The 15,056-nt window shown below is 35.4% G+C and overlaps 1 protein-coding gene across 1 annotated transcript in view; it reads left to right on the top strand.

Annotated features, from left to right (window-relative positions):
- Positions 1–13,392, top strand: part of LOC111425082 (neuropeptide CCHamide-2 receptor-like) — a 43,429-nt gene extending 30,037 nt beyond the window's left edge. Inside the window, exons 2-7 of the mRNA XM_023058847.2 lie at positions 11,649–11,802; positions 11,859–12,069; positions 12,133–12,493; positions 12,547–12,667; positions 12,716–12,896; positions 13,083–13,392. Of these exons, the coding sequence (XP_022914615.2) occupies positions 11,651–11,802; positions 11,859–12,069; positions 12,133–12,493; positions 12,547–12,667; positions 12,716–12,896; positions 13,083–13,235 (1,179 nt within the window). The 5' untranslated portion in view covers positions 11,649–11,650 and the 3' untranslated portion in view covers positions 13,236–13,392. The remainder of the gene's footprint in view (positions 1–11,648; positions 11,803–11,858; positions 12,070–12,132; positions 12,494–12,546; positions 12,668–12,715; positions 12,897–13,082) is intronic.
- The last annotated feature ends 1,664 nt before the right edge of the window (positions 13,393–15,056 follow it).

Consider the following 15,056-nt stretch of genomic DNA (forward strand, 5'->3'; position numbering starts at 1 on the left):
GGGAGCCTTGCTCCGCGTGAATTGAAGGGGTACTGTTTCGGTGGGTGTTAAATCGAAGACTGACTGAATGACTGATACGAGTTGAGCTCGCAGGCTCCTTCTTTATTTAAGGTCATAACTAAAAACCCTTACCTAAACACCGAAATATACACCCCAACGCATTCCCACACTTAACTCAACCCAAAAAATAATGCGATAAAAAACCCTAATCTTGCGACTCGAGACCCTTCAAATCCAGACTAAACAAATGAGGCGATACAAAAAAATCCAATATAAATGAGCTAATATAATATAAAATCTAACAACAACTATTGAATTATCTATTCGTTATACATTTGATTTTTGACGGGTAATGACACGCATTACTCATGACTGACAAAGTGTTGAATAATGAAGCCATTATTATATCAAAAAATAGAATATTAATAGAAATGACAGCTTTCTTATATTGAGATTATGCCTGAAATGTCTATCAAGTTTTATTTTTCTTTTTTTCAACTTGCGTATAATGGATGTTACCCACTCAGATTGCAACTTCGTCTTCGTGGGTAACAGCCGCCATTATACGCTTGTTGAATAATATACTATTATCTACGACTGCTTGGATAAGTCATCATTACCACACTCATTTAAGGTGATTTGAGTTACGTAATGAAGTTCATTACCGCACTGGTTTCATTACGTAACGCATTTTTATCCCAATTAGAACAGACTTAATTTATTAAAACGAGCAACAATACAAAAGAAAAAGTGCTACTTATATAAAGAGAAACAATACTATTTCTTATAAACATTAATTGTTATGTTTTTACATTTCGAAACACTTATTCCAGATGAGTAAACATGTTATTGAAAGTGACAGTAATTCAAAATTGTTAACAATCATTTCAAATTATTTTTATAAATGTCAAATAGGCGTTTTTAAAGAAATCGATTTTTAAGTAATTTTTAGCAGTCATAGATAAAATGTTGTATATCACACGTGGGCTAGAGCATAATTACAGTACTCGGTCTAGGACCTCGTCTTACAATTCTTCAATTGTTCAATTGTCAATATAAATAACTATAATATGTATATCAAACGATGACAACATGGAAAAATTAATGGTTGAAGATAAGGAAATCAAAGCTTTAGGTTTGTCATGGAATCCTAAGAATGATGTTTTTAATTTTCGATAAATTAAAATTGAAGAAACTAAAGCAACAAAGAGAAACATTTTGTCATTTATTTCAAGTATATTCGATCCACTTGGATTAATAGGTCCATTGACAATCAAAGCAAAAATTTTATCACAACGATTATGGGTTTTAAAAATTAATTGGGACGAATCATTGCCCAAAGATTTACATTATGAATGGACTCAAATATACAAACAATTGGATACATTAAGGGTTCTTGAAATACCAAGGTATGCAACTTGTATCAAGTTTCATTCAGCTGAAATTCATGTATTCTGTGATGCATCTGAAGCCGCATACAGACCTTGTATTTATTTACGGACAAGCGATGAAACAGATCAGTATCATGTACAGTTATTATGTGCAACATCACGTGTTGCATCATTAAAACAACAAACATTACCACGATTAGAACTATGCGGGGCTGTTTTGGCAGCAAAATTGAGTAGAAAAATAAAAAATGTGTTACAACACATGACTATTGATTCAATACATTACACAGTGCAACAGCAATTCTGGGGGGTGAAAAATTTTAAGTCAGGGTGAAAGTACTAGGTCAATATAGTAAAACCTCCAAAGGGTTTGGCGTTCTCAGAGCAAACTTTTTTTATGGCCTTTTATATTTCTTTCATTATCTTGATGTTTGTTTGCTTAGTTTTTCAGTTATAACTCAAGAATCATTGATGATTTCTCATTTCCTTCTTCAACAAAGACTAAGGCTTAAGTAAATAATTTTGATTAATATATCCATGTAAAAAATTAAGTTGGACTAATTTTATAGACTGAAATCTTCAAAAAATTGTCAAATTTAGAAAAAAAAAATTCTCTTTGAAAAATAACATCTTCACTCGAGAGTTCTACGAATTGTAACTATCAAAAAGTATTCTAATATAAGTACATAGTAATATAGTGGTACTATATTAGAGAGAGAGCACAATATTTATTTGGAATATAAAAATAATAACTATAACAAATACGAATAAATTAAAAAAAATACATATATAAAACAAATATAAGATACGTCCAAAAGGGCTATAGACCTGAGTCTTCCTGCCCGAAGAGCATTGATTTGATGAAAATTAACAAAAATTAAGGACACACAAAGTTTAAAGAAGAACAAAGTTTATATGTTCATAAACATTGCTTTAGAGTCTAGGCCTTTTCGATGATGATTGCTCGGGGCTGGTGTCATCGCTATCGCAATCATCGCTGTCATCAGTTTCTGAGCCACACATAATGTCAACTTGTGACTCCATTGCTGACCCTACTGCAAGTTCTGAAAATTCTTCATCATCAGGATAATCCATGTCTTCGAACACATGTCTACCCCACCAGGTCAGCGACTGTTTTCCTCTGTATCTGTCATTTGTTTTTTTATTAAAATGAGTTTAAAAAAATCTCATAGATATTACCTAATTTCAAATGGCATAGCAACTTGATGATAGCATTCGCCTTGTTCATCAGATTCAGTGGCCAATTGTCCGCTGAAGTAGTGCAGATGATGATATAAATAGTGAATTTTCAATGTGGACACCAATTTTCGAGAACAATGTTAACATCCTGGCGACAGAAACATTGTAGTTGCTAGAACGATGCTTTCCCAACAAGCCTTCTATTACTTCTTTAATTGCATTCCAAGCATTCAATTCAGCGTCAATCAAAATATTGTTGAATGCGTCACTTTTAATAAGCTTTCGTATATCTGGACCATTTAGTACGCCTAATGGAAAAAATGAATTTATTGCGGTAGAAAATCATGAGAAATATGTTTGAAAAAGTTGGAATTTTCCATGAAATTGAACAAATGAGTGTTATTATAACTACCTTCTTTAACTTTACTTTCGCTGACTCTCGGTAAATTAATTTCAAACACAAGAAAACTGTATCTCCTTTGGCGACAGTTTTGATGAAACAATTCCAGTTTCTTAACAATTCCAAGTTTAATAGGCACTCGAGGTTCACGAATAATATTGGCCATTTCTAACCTGCTGTGCTCTCTATGATTCCATTCGTGGCATGCATATTGGTAAACCTCCGGTAAACCTTGTGTCCCAATCGCACAAAAAGCACATATATTTTATATAGCCGCTTCGAAGACCGCAAAGCAATGCTACAACTTTTAAATCGTAGCATATGTGCCACATATGTTTAGTGTAGTTAACCATTTTTAAAATATGTTCTAGTGCATCACATGTTTCTTTCGTTTCTGTAGGATACGCGATTGGAACTGAAGGTTTTTCATTGGTCTTATGCAACAAAACCGCTTTCAAGCTGAGTTTTGAACTGTCAATAAGTAATCTCCAGTCATCTGCTTCATATTTTATTTCCATTGCGTCCATCAATTTTCCTACATCCGAGCAATATGCAGAAGTTTTTTCATCATTCATAACAAATAAACATTGGAGTGTTGCCTGACGACTTCGATAAGCTGTGACTTTCGTACCGGGTGCCAAAAGATTGTTTGATTTCAAAAACGAAGCCAGCTGTTCTGATTTATCCTGTACCAATTCCAGTTTAGCAACAATGGAATCAAGCTGATGTTGATTTATTAAAATAGGCTGATTGGATACAGACGGTTCGGGATCATATGGGGGATCATCACTTGAATCATATGTTGGTGCAAAAGTCGGAGCGGTCACAGAGAATAGAACATCCGGGTTGAAACATTTTGGTACAGGAATGTAGCCCGAATGAAGCAATGGTCTTTGGCCACTTGCAACACCAACTTAATTATACGGCTCCTTTATTCGCACATGCTTAGCAATTTAATAGATTGTGACCGTTGCCAGGATTAGTCCAAATCATTGGAACACCGAATGGCATAGATTCACGTCTTCTATTTTTCCAATACATTAGACAATTGTAGCAACTTTTACACACTATATTTGGCACCCAATTTTTGTTCACTATAACATTTTGGTGGAAGTACATCTTGTATGTTTGAACAAAATATGCACTGAAATTTCCCTTTTTTTCATGTTTTGGTACATATTTACCACAGCAATAGCAAAAGCTATTTGTATCTGGCTTGCACACTTCCATTTTTCGCGTTAAATTGAATGTTTATGTCCATACAAAATGTGAAATACGTATTGTGGAGCGTATACCACATAAGAATCGTTTTATTATTTTGTTATAATAAAAAATATTCAATTTTAATGATAACGTGTATTTTAGGTTTTCATAGTAATGCAGTTAAAATCAAGGACAGTAGAATCTAACAAAATAACTGTCCATGAAAAAAACAAAAAAAAATGACAGTTAATTGCCCTATCAGCTGTCATTGCGGGGCGTGGCAAATGGTGTGACGTAGTTTGCGGGCAGGTTGTCACAACAATGGATTTTAATAAAAAAAACAAATCACAGATGCAGAGGAAAACAGTCGCCGAGAGGAATACTTGCGGAAATTTGCTGGTGGAGGATCAGGATAGATGATGAAGAATTTTCAGAAGTTGCAGTACCCAGCCTCGAACAATCACCATCGAAAAGGCCTAGACTCTAGAGCAATGTTTATGAAAACTTTGTTCTTCTTTAAACTTTGTTTGTCCTTAATTTTTCTTAATTTTCATCAAATCAATACTCTTCGGGCAGGAAGACTCAGGTCTACAGCCCTTTTGGACTTACATTACATTACATTACATAGAATACATATCGGGTAGGCGGACCAACCAACCTTGCACCGCGACCCTAAGGATCTATTGTACCCCGATAGATATCGTTATCAAATTTCACCGTGCAGTCCAATGCTCTTAACGAACATTAATACCTTGCTAGGCGAAAGGTCATTCAGATCTTTTGAGGAGATAAACTGCGACCCAAAAATCGAGAATCTGATACGGTTAACGGCAGGGCAGTGGCATAAAACATGCTCAACCGTCTCTGCTTCCTCCGCACATAGTCGGCATTCAACATCTTCGGCTAAACCCAACAAGTTGAGGTGTGCTTTTAATCGGCAGTGCCCAATAAAAACACCCATTAGAACTTTTATGCTACTACGGGCAAGTCCTTGAATATTCCCGGGTTTGACAGTGGCGATGTTAATAAACACCTTAGCATGTCTCATTCCAGGAGAACTGGTCCACAGTAGGCGAAGTCTCTCTTCAGCCCACAGTCCAATCCTATATTTGGCCATCGCAAATGATACACCAACTGCTGGTTCCGGCCCCACAAACGCTTCAGCGCTGCCATCTCGTGCTAGCTTATCTGCCGCTTCATTGCCAGCAACCCCAGAGTGACGCGGGACCCAGATCAGAGAGACTCTGTTATCACAACTCAGTGTGTTTAATGTTCTCTTACAATTAATTCGTGGTGTCTGGCAGTATACTCCTGCTCCTACCCGTTCAGGCGTTTTTGATCCATCTGTGTACAAGCAAATGTCTGCCCGAACCAGAGAATTTTCATTTTCGATCCAGGACTGCCGCTCAGGCAGTACAATCTGGTATCGAGCATTAATCACTGATAGTGATACCGCCAAATCTGACGGCACCTTTTGGATTTATCTTATATGTGTTTTACAGAATTTTTTTTTTTTCGAAATTTGGCAATTTTTTCAAGATTTCAGTCGATAAAATTATTATTTTTTACATGGATATATTAATGAAAATTATTTATTTAAGCCTTAGCTAGGCCTTAGTCTTTGCTGAAGAAGGAAATGAGAAATCATCAATGATTCTTGAGTTATAACTGAAAAATTAAGCAAACAAACATCAAGATAAGGAAAGAGATATAAAAGGTAATAAAAAAAAAGTTTGGGCTGAGAACGCCAAACCCTTTGGAGGTTTTACTATACTGGCCAAGTACTTTCATCCTGACTTGGAATTTCTCACCCCCAGACAGTGACCCCGAAAATGTTCCACAGTGTAATCAGTACAGGGTGTCCCAATTTCGTTGTCCGCATAGGCTATCTCCGAAACTACAAGAGATAGAGAAAAAGTAGCTTACATGTCATGATCTCGTTTTTCGAGAAAATGCTAATGCCGAAAACTCCGAACAGCTATCGTCTTTTGGTGGGATTCCGGAGGGATGGAAAGTGGGGGTAATTTGCCCAGTATATAAAAAGGGTAATAAGGGAAGTGTAGAGAGCTACAGGACTCCTACTAGACTCGGCATACAAGGTATACACGAAGATACTGCTGGGAAGATTGGAGGAGGAGATGGAGTTGGGGGGAATTTTGCCGGATGGGCAGGCAGGCTTTCGGAAGGGAAGGGGAGCAATCGACAACGTGTATGTGTTGAAGCATTTGGCAGATAGAGAGCTGGATAAGAAGGGAGGGAAATTGTACGCCCTGTTTATAGATTTGAAGGCGGCTTTTGATAAGGTGGATAGGGGGAAGTTGTGGGAGGAGATGGGAGGAGGGGGATAACGGAACACCTAATTGCGAGAGTGAAGGAAATATACATGGAGACGATGGCTAGGATAAAAGTGGGAGATAAGCTGAGCGACGTGTTCTGGACGACGAAGGGACTGAGGCAGGGATGTCCGCTGAGCCCAAGTCTGTTTGCACTGTATACGGCGGACCTGGAGGAAAGATTGGGGAAGGGGCAGATGGGAGGATTGGTGGTGGGAGGTAGAAAGGTGCATATGTTAGCATACGCGGATGACATCGTGGTCATGGCGAGAGAAGCGGTGGAGATGAAGGAGATGATAAAGACATTGGAAAGATATTTTAGGGGGAAGGGGCTGGAAGTAAATGTGGGGAAGACAAGGATGATGAAGTTTTGTAAGGGTGGGAGAAAAAGAACAGAAAACTGGAGATGGGAGGGAAAGGAGATCGAGGAGATTAGGGAGTATACTTACTTGGGGTATGTGTTTAGGGAGGATAACAGGATGTGATAGCTATGGCAAAAAAGGCGAATAAGGTGATGGGACAAGTATGGGGTTGGGGGAAGAGAGTCTTTGGAAGGAATGTGGCAGCGAGGAAGATTATGTTTGAAGGTCTGGTTAGCAGTGTGATGATGTATGGGGCAGAGGTATGGGGATGGAGGGAGCAGGGACCGCTGGAGGACGTGCAGGCTAGATATTGGAGATGGGTGCTTGGGGTGGCGAGAGAAACACCGGGGTATATAGTGAGGGAAGAGGTAAAGGTGGATAAGGTCAGGGTGGAGGCGGGCAGGAGGGCAGTGAAATATGAAGAAAGAATAGAAGGGAAGCCAAGCTGCGGGATCCTGGGGGAGTGTTGGAGGGAAATTAGAGAGGGAAAGGTCAGATATGGGAGAGGACACAGAGACAACTATTATAAACGAGCGGGCTACTCGGTAACGGAGATAAATAGTAGACGAAGGGTGGGTAGGGAGATGTGGAGGGAGTTGAGAGACAGGGACCGAGATGTGCAGAGACAGGAAAGAAGGACACAAATAAAAGAGGGAAGGTATAACGAAAGATACAGGGACATAATTACGGAGGGGCTGCCTAGATACTTGTTATTGGAAAGAGATGAGGAAGGGAAAAAGTTGGTGGCTAGGTTCCGTTGTGGAAACGAGGAGAGAGCCAACAAATACTGGATGGCCGATGAGGAGAGGTGGTGTAGGCTGTGCAGGGAGGAATGGGAAACGTTAGAACACATGCTGAATGGGTGCAGTGAGTTGAGGGAGGAGGAGATGGACCGAAGGCAGATCTTAGGAGAGGGGGGAGAGGGGAAACGATGGATGAGAATGGTGATGGGGGTGAGGAGACAAAGGGATGGGTGAGGGGATGATTGGGCCGAGGAGCCGAGGGCGTGGAAATGGAGGAAGAGGGTAGAGAGTGAAAGTAATATTTGAATAATGTATAGAATTGTAAACAATTACTGTATACAATAAACTCTTAATAATATATTTCTGTTTTATTTTGTTGAATTTAAAATTAAATCGAAAAAGAAGTGCGTCCCTGAACCTACTTGGCTACGAGCTAATTTTTCGATTTCGAGGTATAGGCAAAAATGTACCCCAACGCATTTCAACACTTAACTAAACATACAAATAATATGATAAAAAATCCTAATACACTCCAATACTAGACTAAACAGATGTAATAATACAAATAAAATCGAATATAAACGAACTAATAGAATATAAAATCTATATAAAATCTATGGCAGTGTGTAAACGCCCTTAGTTTTTAAAATGAACGGCTGATGACCGCACTCTATTAAGACTTCATTAGATTGAAGGATATTTTCTATTTTGTGCATAATTTGCTTATTCACTGCCATTTTTTGTATGAAAGTTATTCGTTTTGTTTATGTTTCTTATCATCGTGAATGGTTAAAGAAGAACAATTTTAGAAATTGAGTGTGGAAATATGAATTTATAGTAAATATAGTAAATTTTGTTTTTAGTGTTATTAAAGTTGGTTTTAGTTTTAAAGTTCTTTTTAACTGTTATTAAGTGTTGTTTTCTTCTGAACTTTGGTGAACTACTTCAATCAATATGGATAAGATTTTAATCAAAATAACCTCGCTAATTAACAGATACATGCCAAACGCAGGATTTGACGATGTATTAAAACAATTAAGGGGAGGTTATCAGTTTTTAATTAAACTCATACGGTTATTAAAGCATAGAAAGATAAAATATCCTAGCGTGTTGTTAAAAGTACTGGTACGAAACGAAACATTTTTCCGAGGCATTTTTGATACCAGAGTATACAAAATACCTAATCTGAACAGTGAAGTATTAAGCCGTGAAAGTGTTTTTAGAGATTATGTACAAAATGCGAATTATTTCTGCCCGTCATATAGATCGGAACAATCAAGTTATACAGACATGTGCATGAAAATTGGCGTAGCAAATACTTTAAAGGCAAGGCGTAAACTTTATGATCAACTGAAACGATTTAAAAACTTTGATTTCTTTAATCCTGACGATTTGGTATCAAAAGATGCAAGTTTTATTGTTAATCCAGACAATGCTTCTACACCACTCAAAACTAATCAGAGATATAAGTGAAATTAAAAATAATAATGAGTCTCGTAGGCGAACATTTAACTGTTACTCTAGATAGTCTAGATAATGGTTCCACATTTTGTCACAGTACTAATTTTAATCTCAATTTGAAACAGTTGAATAATATGAATAGTACCAATAGTATAACCGACTATAGTATGAAATTCGATGTATCCACAAACGAAATAAATTTACCAAAGCCAATATTAAATTTGTCAGAACCTAATTTTAAACATGTTTTACCTGAAGGTAGTTGTAACAAGGTCGTACAAGCTGCAACATATAAACGTCGCACTATTCAATAATTCTCGATAAACCAAAAGTTATGGTTTTCCCCTCATCGTGGGATTATTGCCATAAACGAAAACTGACGGGTTATGTGAAAGGCATTGAACGTATAATATTAAGAAATAATCGCGAAAGCTAACACAAAAGTTATAAATGGTGGCAATCTTCAAAATATAAAATCAGACTCCACGATTAGAAAAATTAGTTCAGAAGCGAAATCCATCATGGATAGAGATTCCGATGATATAATTGATGTAATAAAAAAGGAAAAAGAAAACAAGAATTACATCAAAGAAGTGACAATTCCGTTTACCGTTAAAATGTATAGTTTGCAACAATATAATTTATTAAAAAAAATACATGGTACCTCTACCGGTACCATGTATGGAAGCCAATATTACATTATAAAAGGATATTCTTGTATTCTGGAGTTTTGAAAATATCAACGGATAGAATTTGTCCCGTATTTGAAATGTTGTCGGAATTTCATTTTTCAAGAACAATATTTAAAATTTTAAATGATTTCAAAACGTTCTACGATAAGAAAGGTAAATGGCCTCTAATAAGCGGAATTGTAACAGATTTTAGTTTTGCTAATATTCACGCCATTTGTAGATCGATGTAAACATTTAGATTATCTCCACATATGCTATGGTATGATTGTCAATCAAAAAGAAAAACACGATGATTTCATAGGAATTCACCTTTGCTGTTTATTGCGCATTTTATTAAAATAATTATAAAAGATGTAAATAGTTATTACACAGATAAAAAGTGCAGGGAGACAGTAAAGAGAATGTTAGCCAAACTTTTAATTATTGATAATTTTGTTCTAATTAAAATTTGGTTTTCAAATATTGTTATCATTTTGTGTTCAAGCTCTTTTAACACTCAAACTTGTTGCGCCATATATACACTAAAATCCAATTTTATTGCTGATGTACCATTAGTATATAGATGCCGATGATTTGATAGATATAATACCTATGGAGACCGACAGAATGTACGAAGCAAGTTCATTTTACGTATTTTTTAAGAAAATTTCATTGGAAGAAGGACCAATTAATGTTTACCGTTTTTGGAATTAATTCTGAAAAAATACTTGGCATATTATCCACTATGCAGCGGTGTAATGTTAAAACTGTTGGGACATTCTGTGAACCGTGTGAGTAATGGGCCTGTGGAATTAATTTCGGTCGGCTTGGAACCCGCCGGCCGCCCCGAGTATTGTTCGTGAGATAAGAAACCAAGTATCATGAACAATACTTAGGGCATTGGTAGATTATTTAATGGATCAAATACAATCAAATATTGAGTAATTAATGTTTATGATATTAATTAAAAATTGGGGGAAAATGCGGCGCGTGCAACTATTCACGCATCTGAGAGCAAAAGTGCAAGAGAACACTATTGTTAAGAATAAAATTTGCAACAACTGTTATTTTAAAACCTTTTTTAAACATGCTACAATTCCCAAGTTTTATATAGCATTAACAACTTGTAAACAACGAAATTTATCAAATTTTCAATTTTTCGCGATATTTATATATCTGAGAGCAAAATTAAAAGAGATATTGTTAAGAATAAAATTTGCAACAACTTTTGTTCTAAAAGTTTTTTCACAACATGCTCCGATTCCCGAGTGTTAACGAAATTCATCAAATTTTCATACTTTCGTATTTTTCTCGATATTTACATATACAAAGAGCAAAAATGAAAGATAACAATGTTATTGGGACTAAAATTTGCTACAATTTTTGTTCTAAAAGTTTTTCTGTAACATACTCAGATTCGCGAGTATTACCATTAATAACTTGTAAAACTACGATATTTTTGATAAATTATTTTAAGGAAGATTTTTAGGGTTCAAGTTCTTACTTTAGGTAGTGCGATAATGATAAATTTTAACCATTGTTAAGGATTGCAAACAATATCATAAATTGTGTTAAACAGTTGACATAAAGTGGTAATGTGTCTTATGATTTTTCGGGTTTGGATTGCTTTTTCTATCTCCTTACTAGATATAGCTAGACAAGTTATTTCGTCTATTTCAAACGAGGTCACATGGAGGTATGTGACCTCGTTTCCGAATAGTTTTTCCGTAAACACCACACGTTTCTTTTTGTTCCTTAGTATCCAACATTTTCATTTTCTAAACCTCCACTAAAATATCTCTAAAAATCTTTATAAGCTTACTTCATAATAATACTAACAATAAGTTATTTTTATAATATCTAACTTTTAATAAAATTTACTAGAAATGGATTCCGAATATACACCGTATAATGAACGCCCTGAAACGTACATAGTTCTGGCCCTATTCTTCATGACATTTGTGGTTGCAGTTCTCGGAAATGGAACGTTGTTCTTTGTGTTTCTAAGGCACAAATCTATGCGAAGTGTACCAAACGCGTAATTATTATTAAGCTATTAATTAATTTGCTTATATATTTAATTATTTCTTTTAGATATATTTTTTCGTTATCATTGGCGGAGTTATTGCTAATTTTAACTTGTATTTCGACTATTTACACGGTAGAGAGTTGGCCGTGGGGGGTTATTTTATGTAAAACCTCTGAAGTAGTTAAAGGTATTTCAACGGGCGTTTCCGTTTTTACACTCACTGCTTTATCAATTGAAAGATATCGTGCTGTTGTAAATCCTTTAAGAAGATTGCAGGTAAAAGCAAATTAAATTACCTAACTAATTTTATTTTTAATCTTTTTTGGGTTTTCTTTTTAGACGAAATCCTTAACGGTGATGATTGTGGTGGTAATATGGCTTTTAGCTATAATTTTATCAATTCCCGATGGCATTTTTACCGATATTACTTCGTACACCGAAAACTCTTCGTCGAATGTGATCCACATTTGCACCCCATTTCTCGCAACGGTAACGACAACTTACAAAAAATACATAATAGCAGGAAAAGCGTTTGTGTTTTGCATCGTGCCGCTTTTTGTAATCGCTTCCCTTTGTATTTTGATGACTAAAAAACTTCACGCCGGTGTTAACGAAATCCCCGGCCAATTACAGGGACAAAGTTTATACCAAATACGAGTAAGAAGAAATGTCGCCAGAATGGTTTTATGTTTTGTGTTTTGTAAGCATTCAAATAATGGAATCAAAAACTATTGATTTATTAATTTTTTTTAGTATTTTTTATATGTTTTCTTCCACTCCACGTTTTTTTCTTATGGTTTTTCTTTCATTCAACGGCGGAAACTGATTATGACGAATATTGGCACAAAATCAAAATCGTTGGATTTTGTTTGAGGTAAAAATTTAAAACAATCGTTTTTATTTTAATAATTCTTTGTTGTAGTTTTTCTAGTTCTTGTATTAACTTAGTCGCTTTATACTGCGTAAGTGGGGTTTACCGACAATATTTTAACCGCTGCTTATTCTGTAAGGACCAAAGAAGACTACAAGGAATGACACGTTCATCGCGACTTGGTAATTGCGAAACAAGTTTTAACTCAACTTGTACAAAAAACACCATGCAGGTAATTCTTGATAGATAAATTAATAAACCTTTCATGGTAGTAAATAGAAGGGGTTAGTAAACAAGGAGAAATCACTTAAAAGAGCGTTATCTATGTTAATTCCGAGCGTATTGGGGAAAATTTTTAAATTTAGATAAATGAATTTGCTTGCGGCTTATACCAAGAAATTCGTTTTGATTGTTTTAGGGAACGACGGTCGAATCTTTTTTTATACTGCGTAAAAAGACGATTTTGACGAACAAAAAATGTTGTGAAGTAACGACTGTTCGCATGATTGCTATTGGAAAAAATAAGATTGTACAGAAAGAAATTGGAGTAAATAAATCGTATGATTGTTAAAAAAGTCAAAATAAAAAAATATTGTAAAAGAAGAAACATATTTATAATTAATTAATAACTTATATGGTTCGTAAATATTGGTACTACGTATTGTACACGTAAACACCTTACACTAACTTCTGTAAAAAGTTGACACAATAGTCATCTCTTCTTACTTCCTGTGCAGAAAAGTTGTGACGTTGACGCAAGGATGCGTAATCAGTTCCACGATCCGGATTTGTTTTGGGAGAATTTTAAATTAACTTTAAATAAAAAAAAACGCAAGAAAATATTCGATATAAAAAAATCAACAAAACAAAACTGAAACTATTTGATCCCGATACGTTTTGTTTAAAGTACAAGCTTGTCTATTTGAAACGTAATAAAATAAAAAAAGATTCGACGGAAAAATATTCGGAGTCGGCAGAGGGAAGGTAGGTACTCCTCCATAGATTTTTTTTTGTAATGGAAAAATCCCAATGTAAAATCCAAAGAAAATATTCCCGGAATAACAATATCCCAAAATAGGAGGCCTTAGTTGTTAAAGGCGTCGCACCGTAACAGAGTTGTTTCTTTGGCACTCGGTACAACACTTCTGTGGTAGTACATACGGTAAAAAAATACTTACGGTTTCATTAAATCTAAGAAGGAATTTTCCATTCGTATTTACCATGGCCAATGTTAGTAAACCAATCATTGGTGCGGATTTCAAATTGTTTTCAATCGGTTCCATTGTCAAAGACACCATCCCAACTCCCAAAATCTTTTCTTTTGAAACGAAATATACAGCACACTTTTGAGAAGTTTTCCAAAATTAACGTCTACACCGGACTTTACAAAACCAGTTGAACATAACCCGACGTTTAGACGTGCACAAATGCAACATCGCATTATTAGTAAACTTATTCATAAAATTCTTTAGTGATGGCCGCTTGTGCTCCAGTCGGCGGGGTATAAGTTCGTCCAAAAATTTATTGCCAATGAGCGCCACGTAGTTTCAAAATTTACATTTTGGGAAAATTTTGGTTAAGATTTTGCGTCTTGAGGCTAATCCGAGGCCATCCGAGGCAAATATCACTCGCGTTGAAAAGTCGTGGTGAAGTTTTTTCTATAGTGGTGTGAAGTTATTCATAAATCCCAGCTATAAACTTAAAACATTTATAATTTCGTAACCAAAAAAAAAATTCTTATAATGATGGGACTTTAGGGGTACATTTAACCACGATGGGCACTTCTGAAATTGATGAATTTTTAGAGTGATCTAGAAAGGTGCCTTTACTTAGAAAGGTTTTCGAGAAAAAAAATTTGTTGTTAGACTCTACACATACATATGTAGCGCGGCATGGACTTTGGAGATGAGTTTGACCCCGATGGGCACCTCTGAAATTGATGAAATTTTAGGATTATTTAGTGTTTTTGTAATGTAACATTCTAAAACAAGTAACACATAAGGTAACATCGCATTTTTTGACATCGACGTTGATTTACTCTCCTTTTGATGAAATGTCCTTTCTTAACGAATCTTACACTGTCCAAAATTTTGGATTTAGAGCAAGATGACACGCTGAGTGGTCTGGATCGAGTTACAAAGAGGAAACAAATTTTTGTTACTGATTTTTCAAACTTATCTCAGCATAAATAATACGTCGGATATGTTCACACCACTAAATCGCACGAACTTTATATTCTAACTATAGAAGTTAACTAATTATAGCCATTTTTATGTAAAAATTATACTTTTCCTAAATTAAAAATTTTTCAAGTTCAATTTACCTTATGTAACCATAGAAACCGAAAAGTTACAAGTTATGTTAGTGAAAAATATACGAACAAATCAAATTA

This window comes from Onthophagus taurus, unplaced genomic scaffold (assembly GCF_036711975.1).
Source record: "Onthophagus taurus isolate NC unplaced genomic scaffold, IU_Otau_3.0 ScKx7SY_13, whole genome shotgun sequence".
NCBI classification, from domain to species: domain Eukaryota; kingdom Metazoa; phylum Arthropoda; class Insecta; order Coleoptera; family Scarabaeidae; genus Onthophagus; species Onthophagus taurus.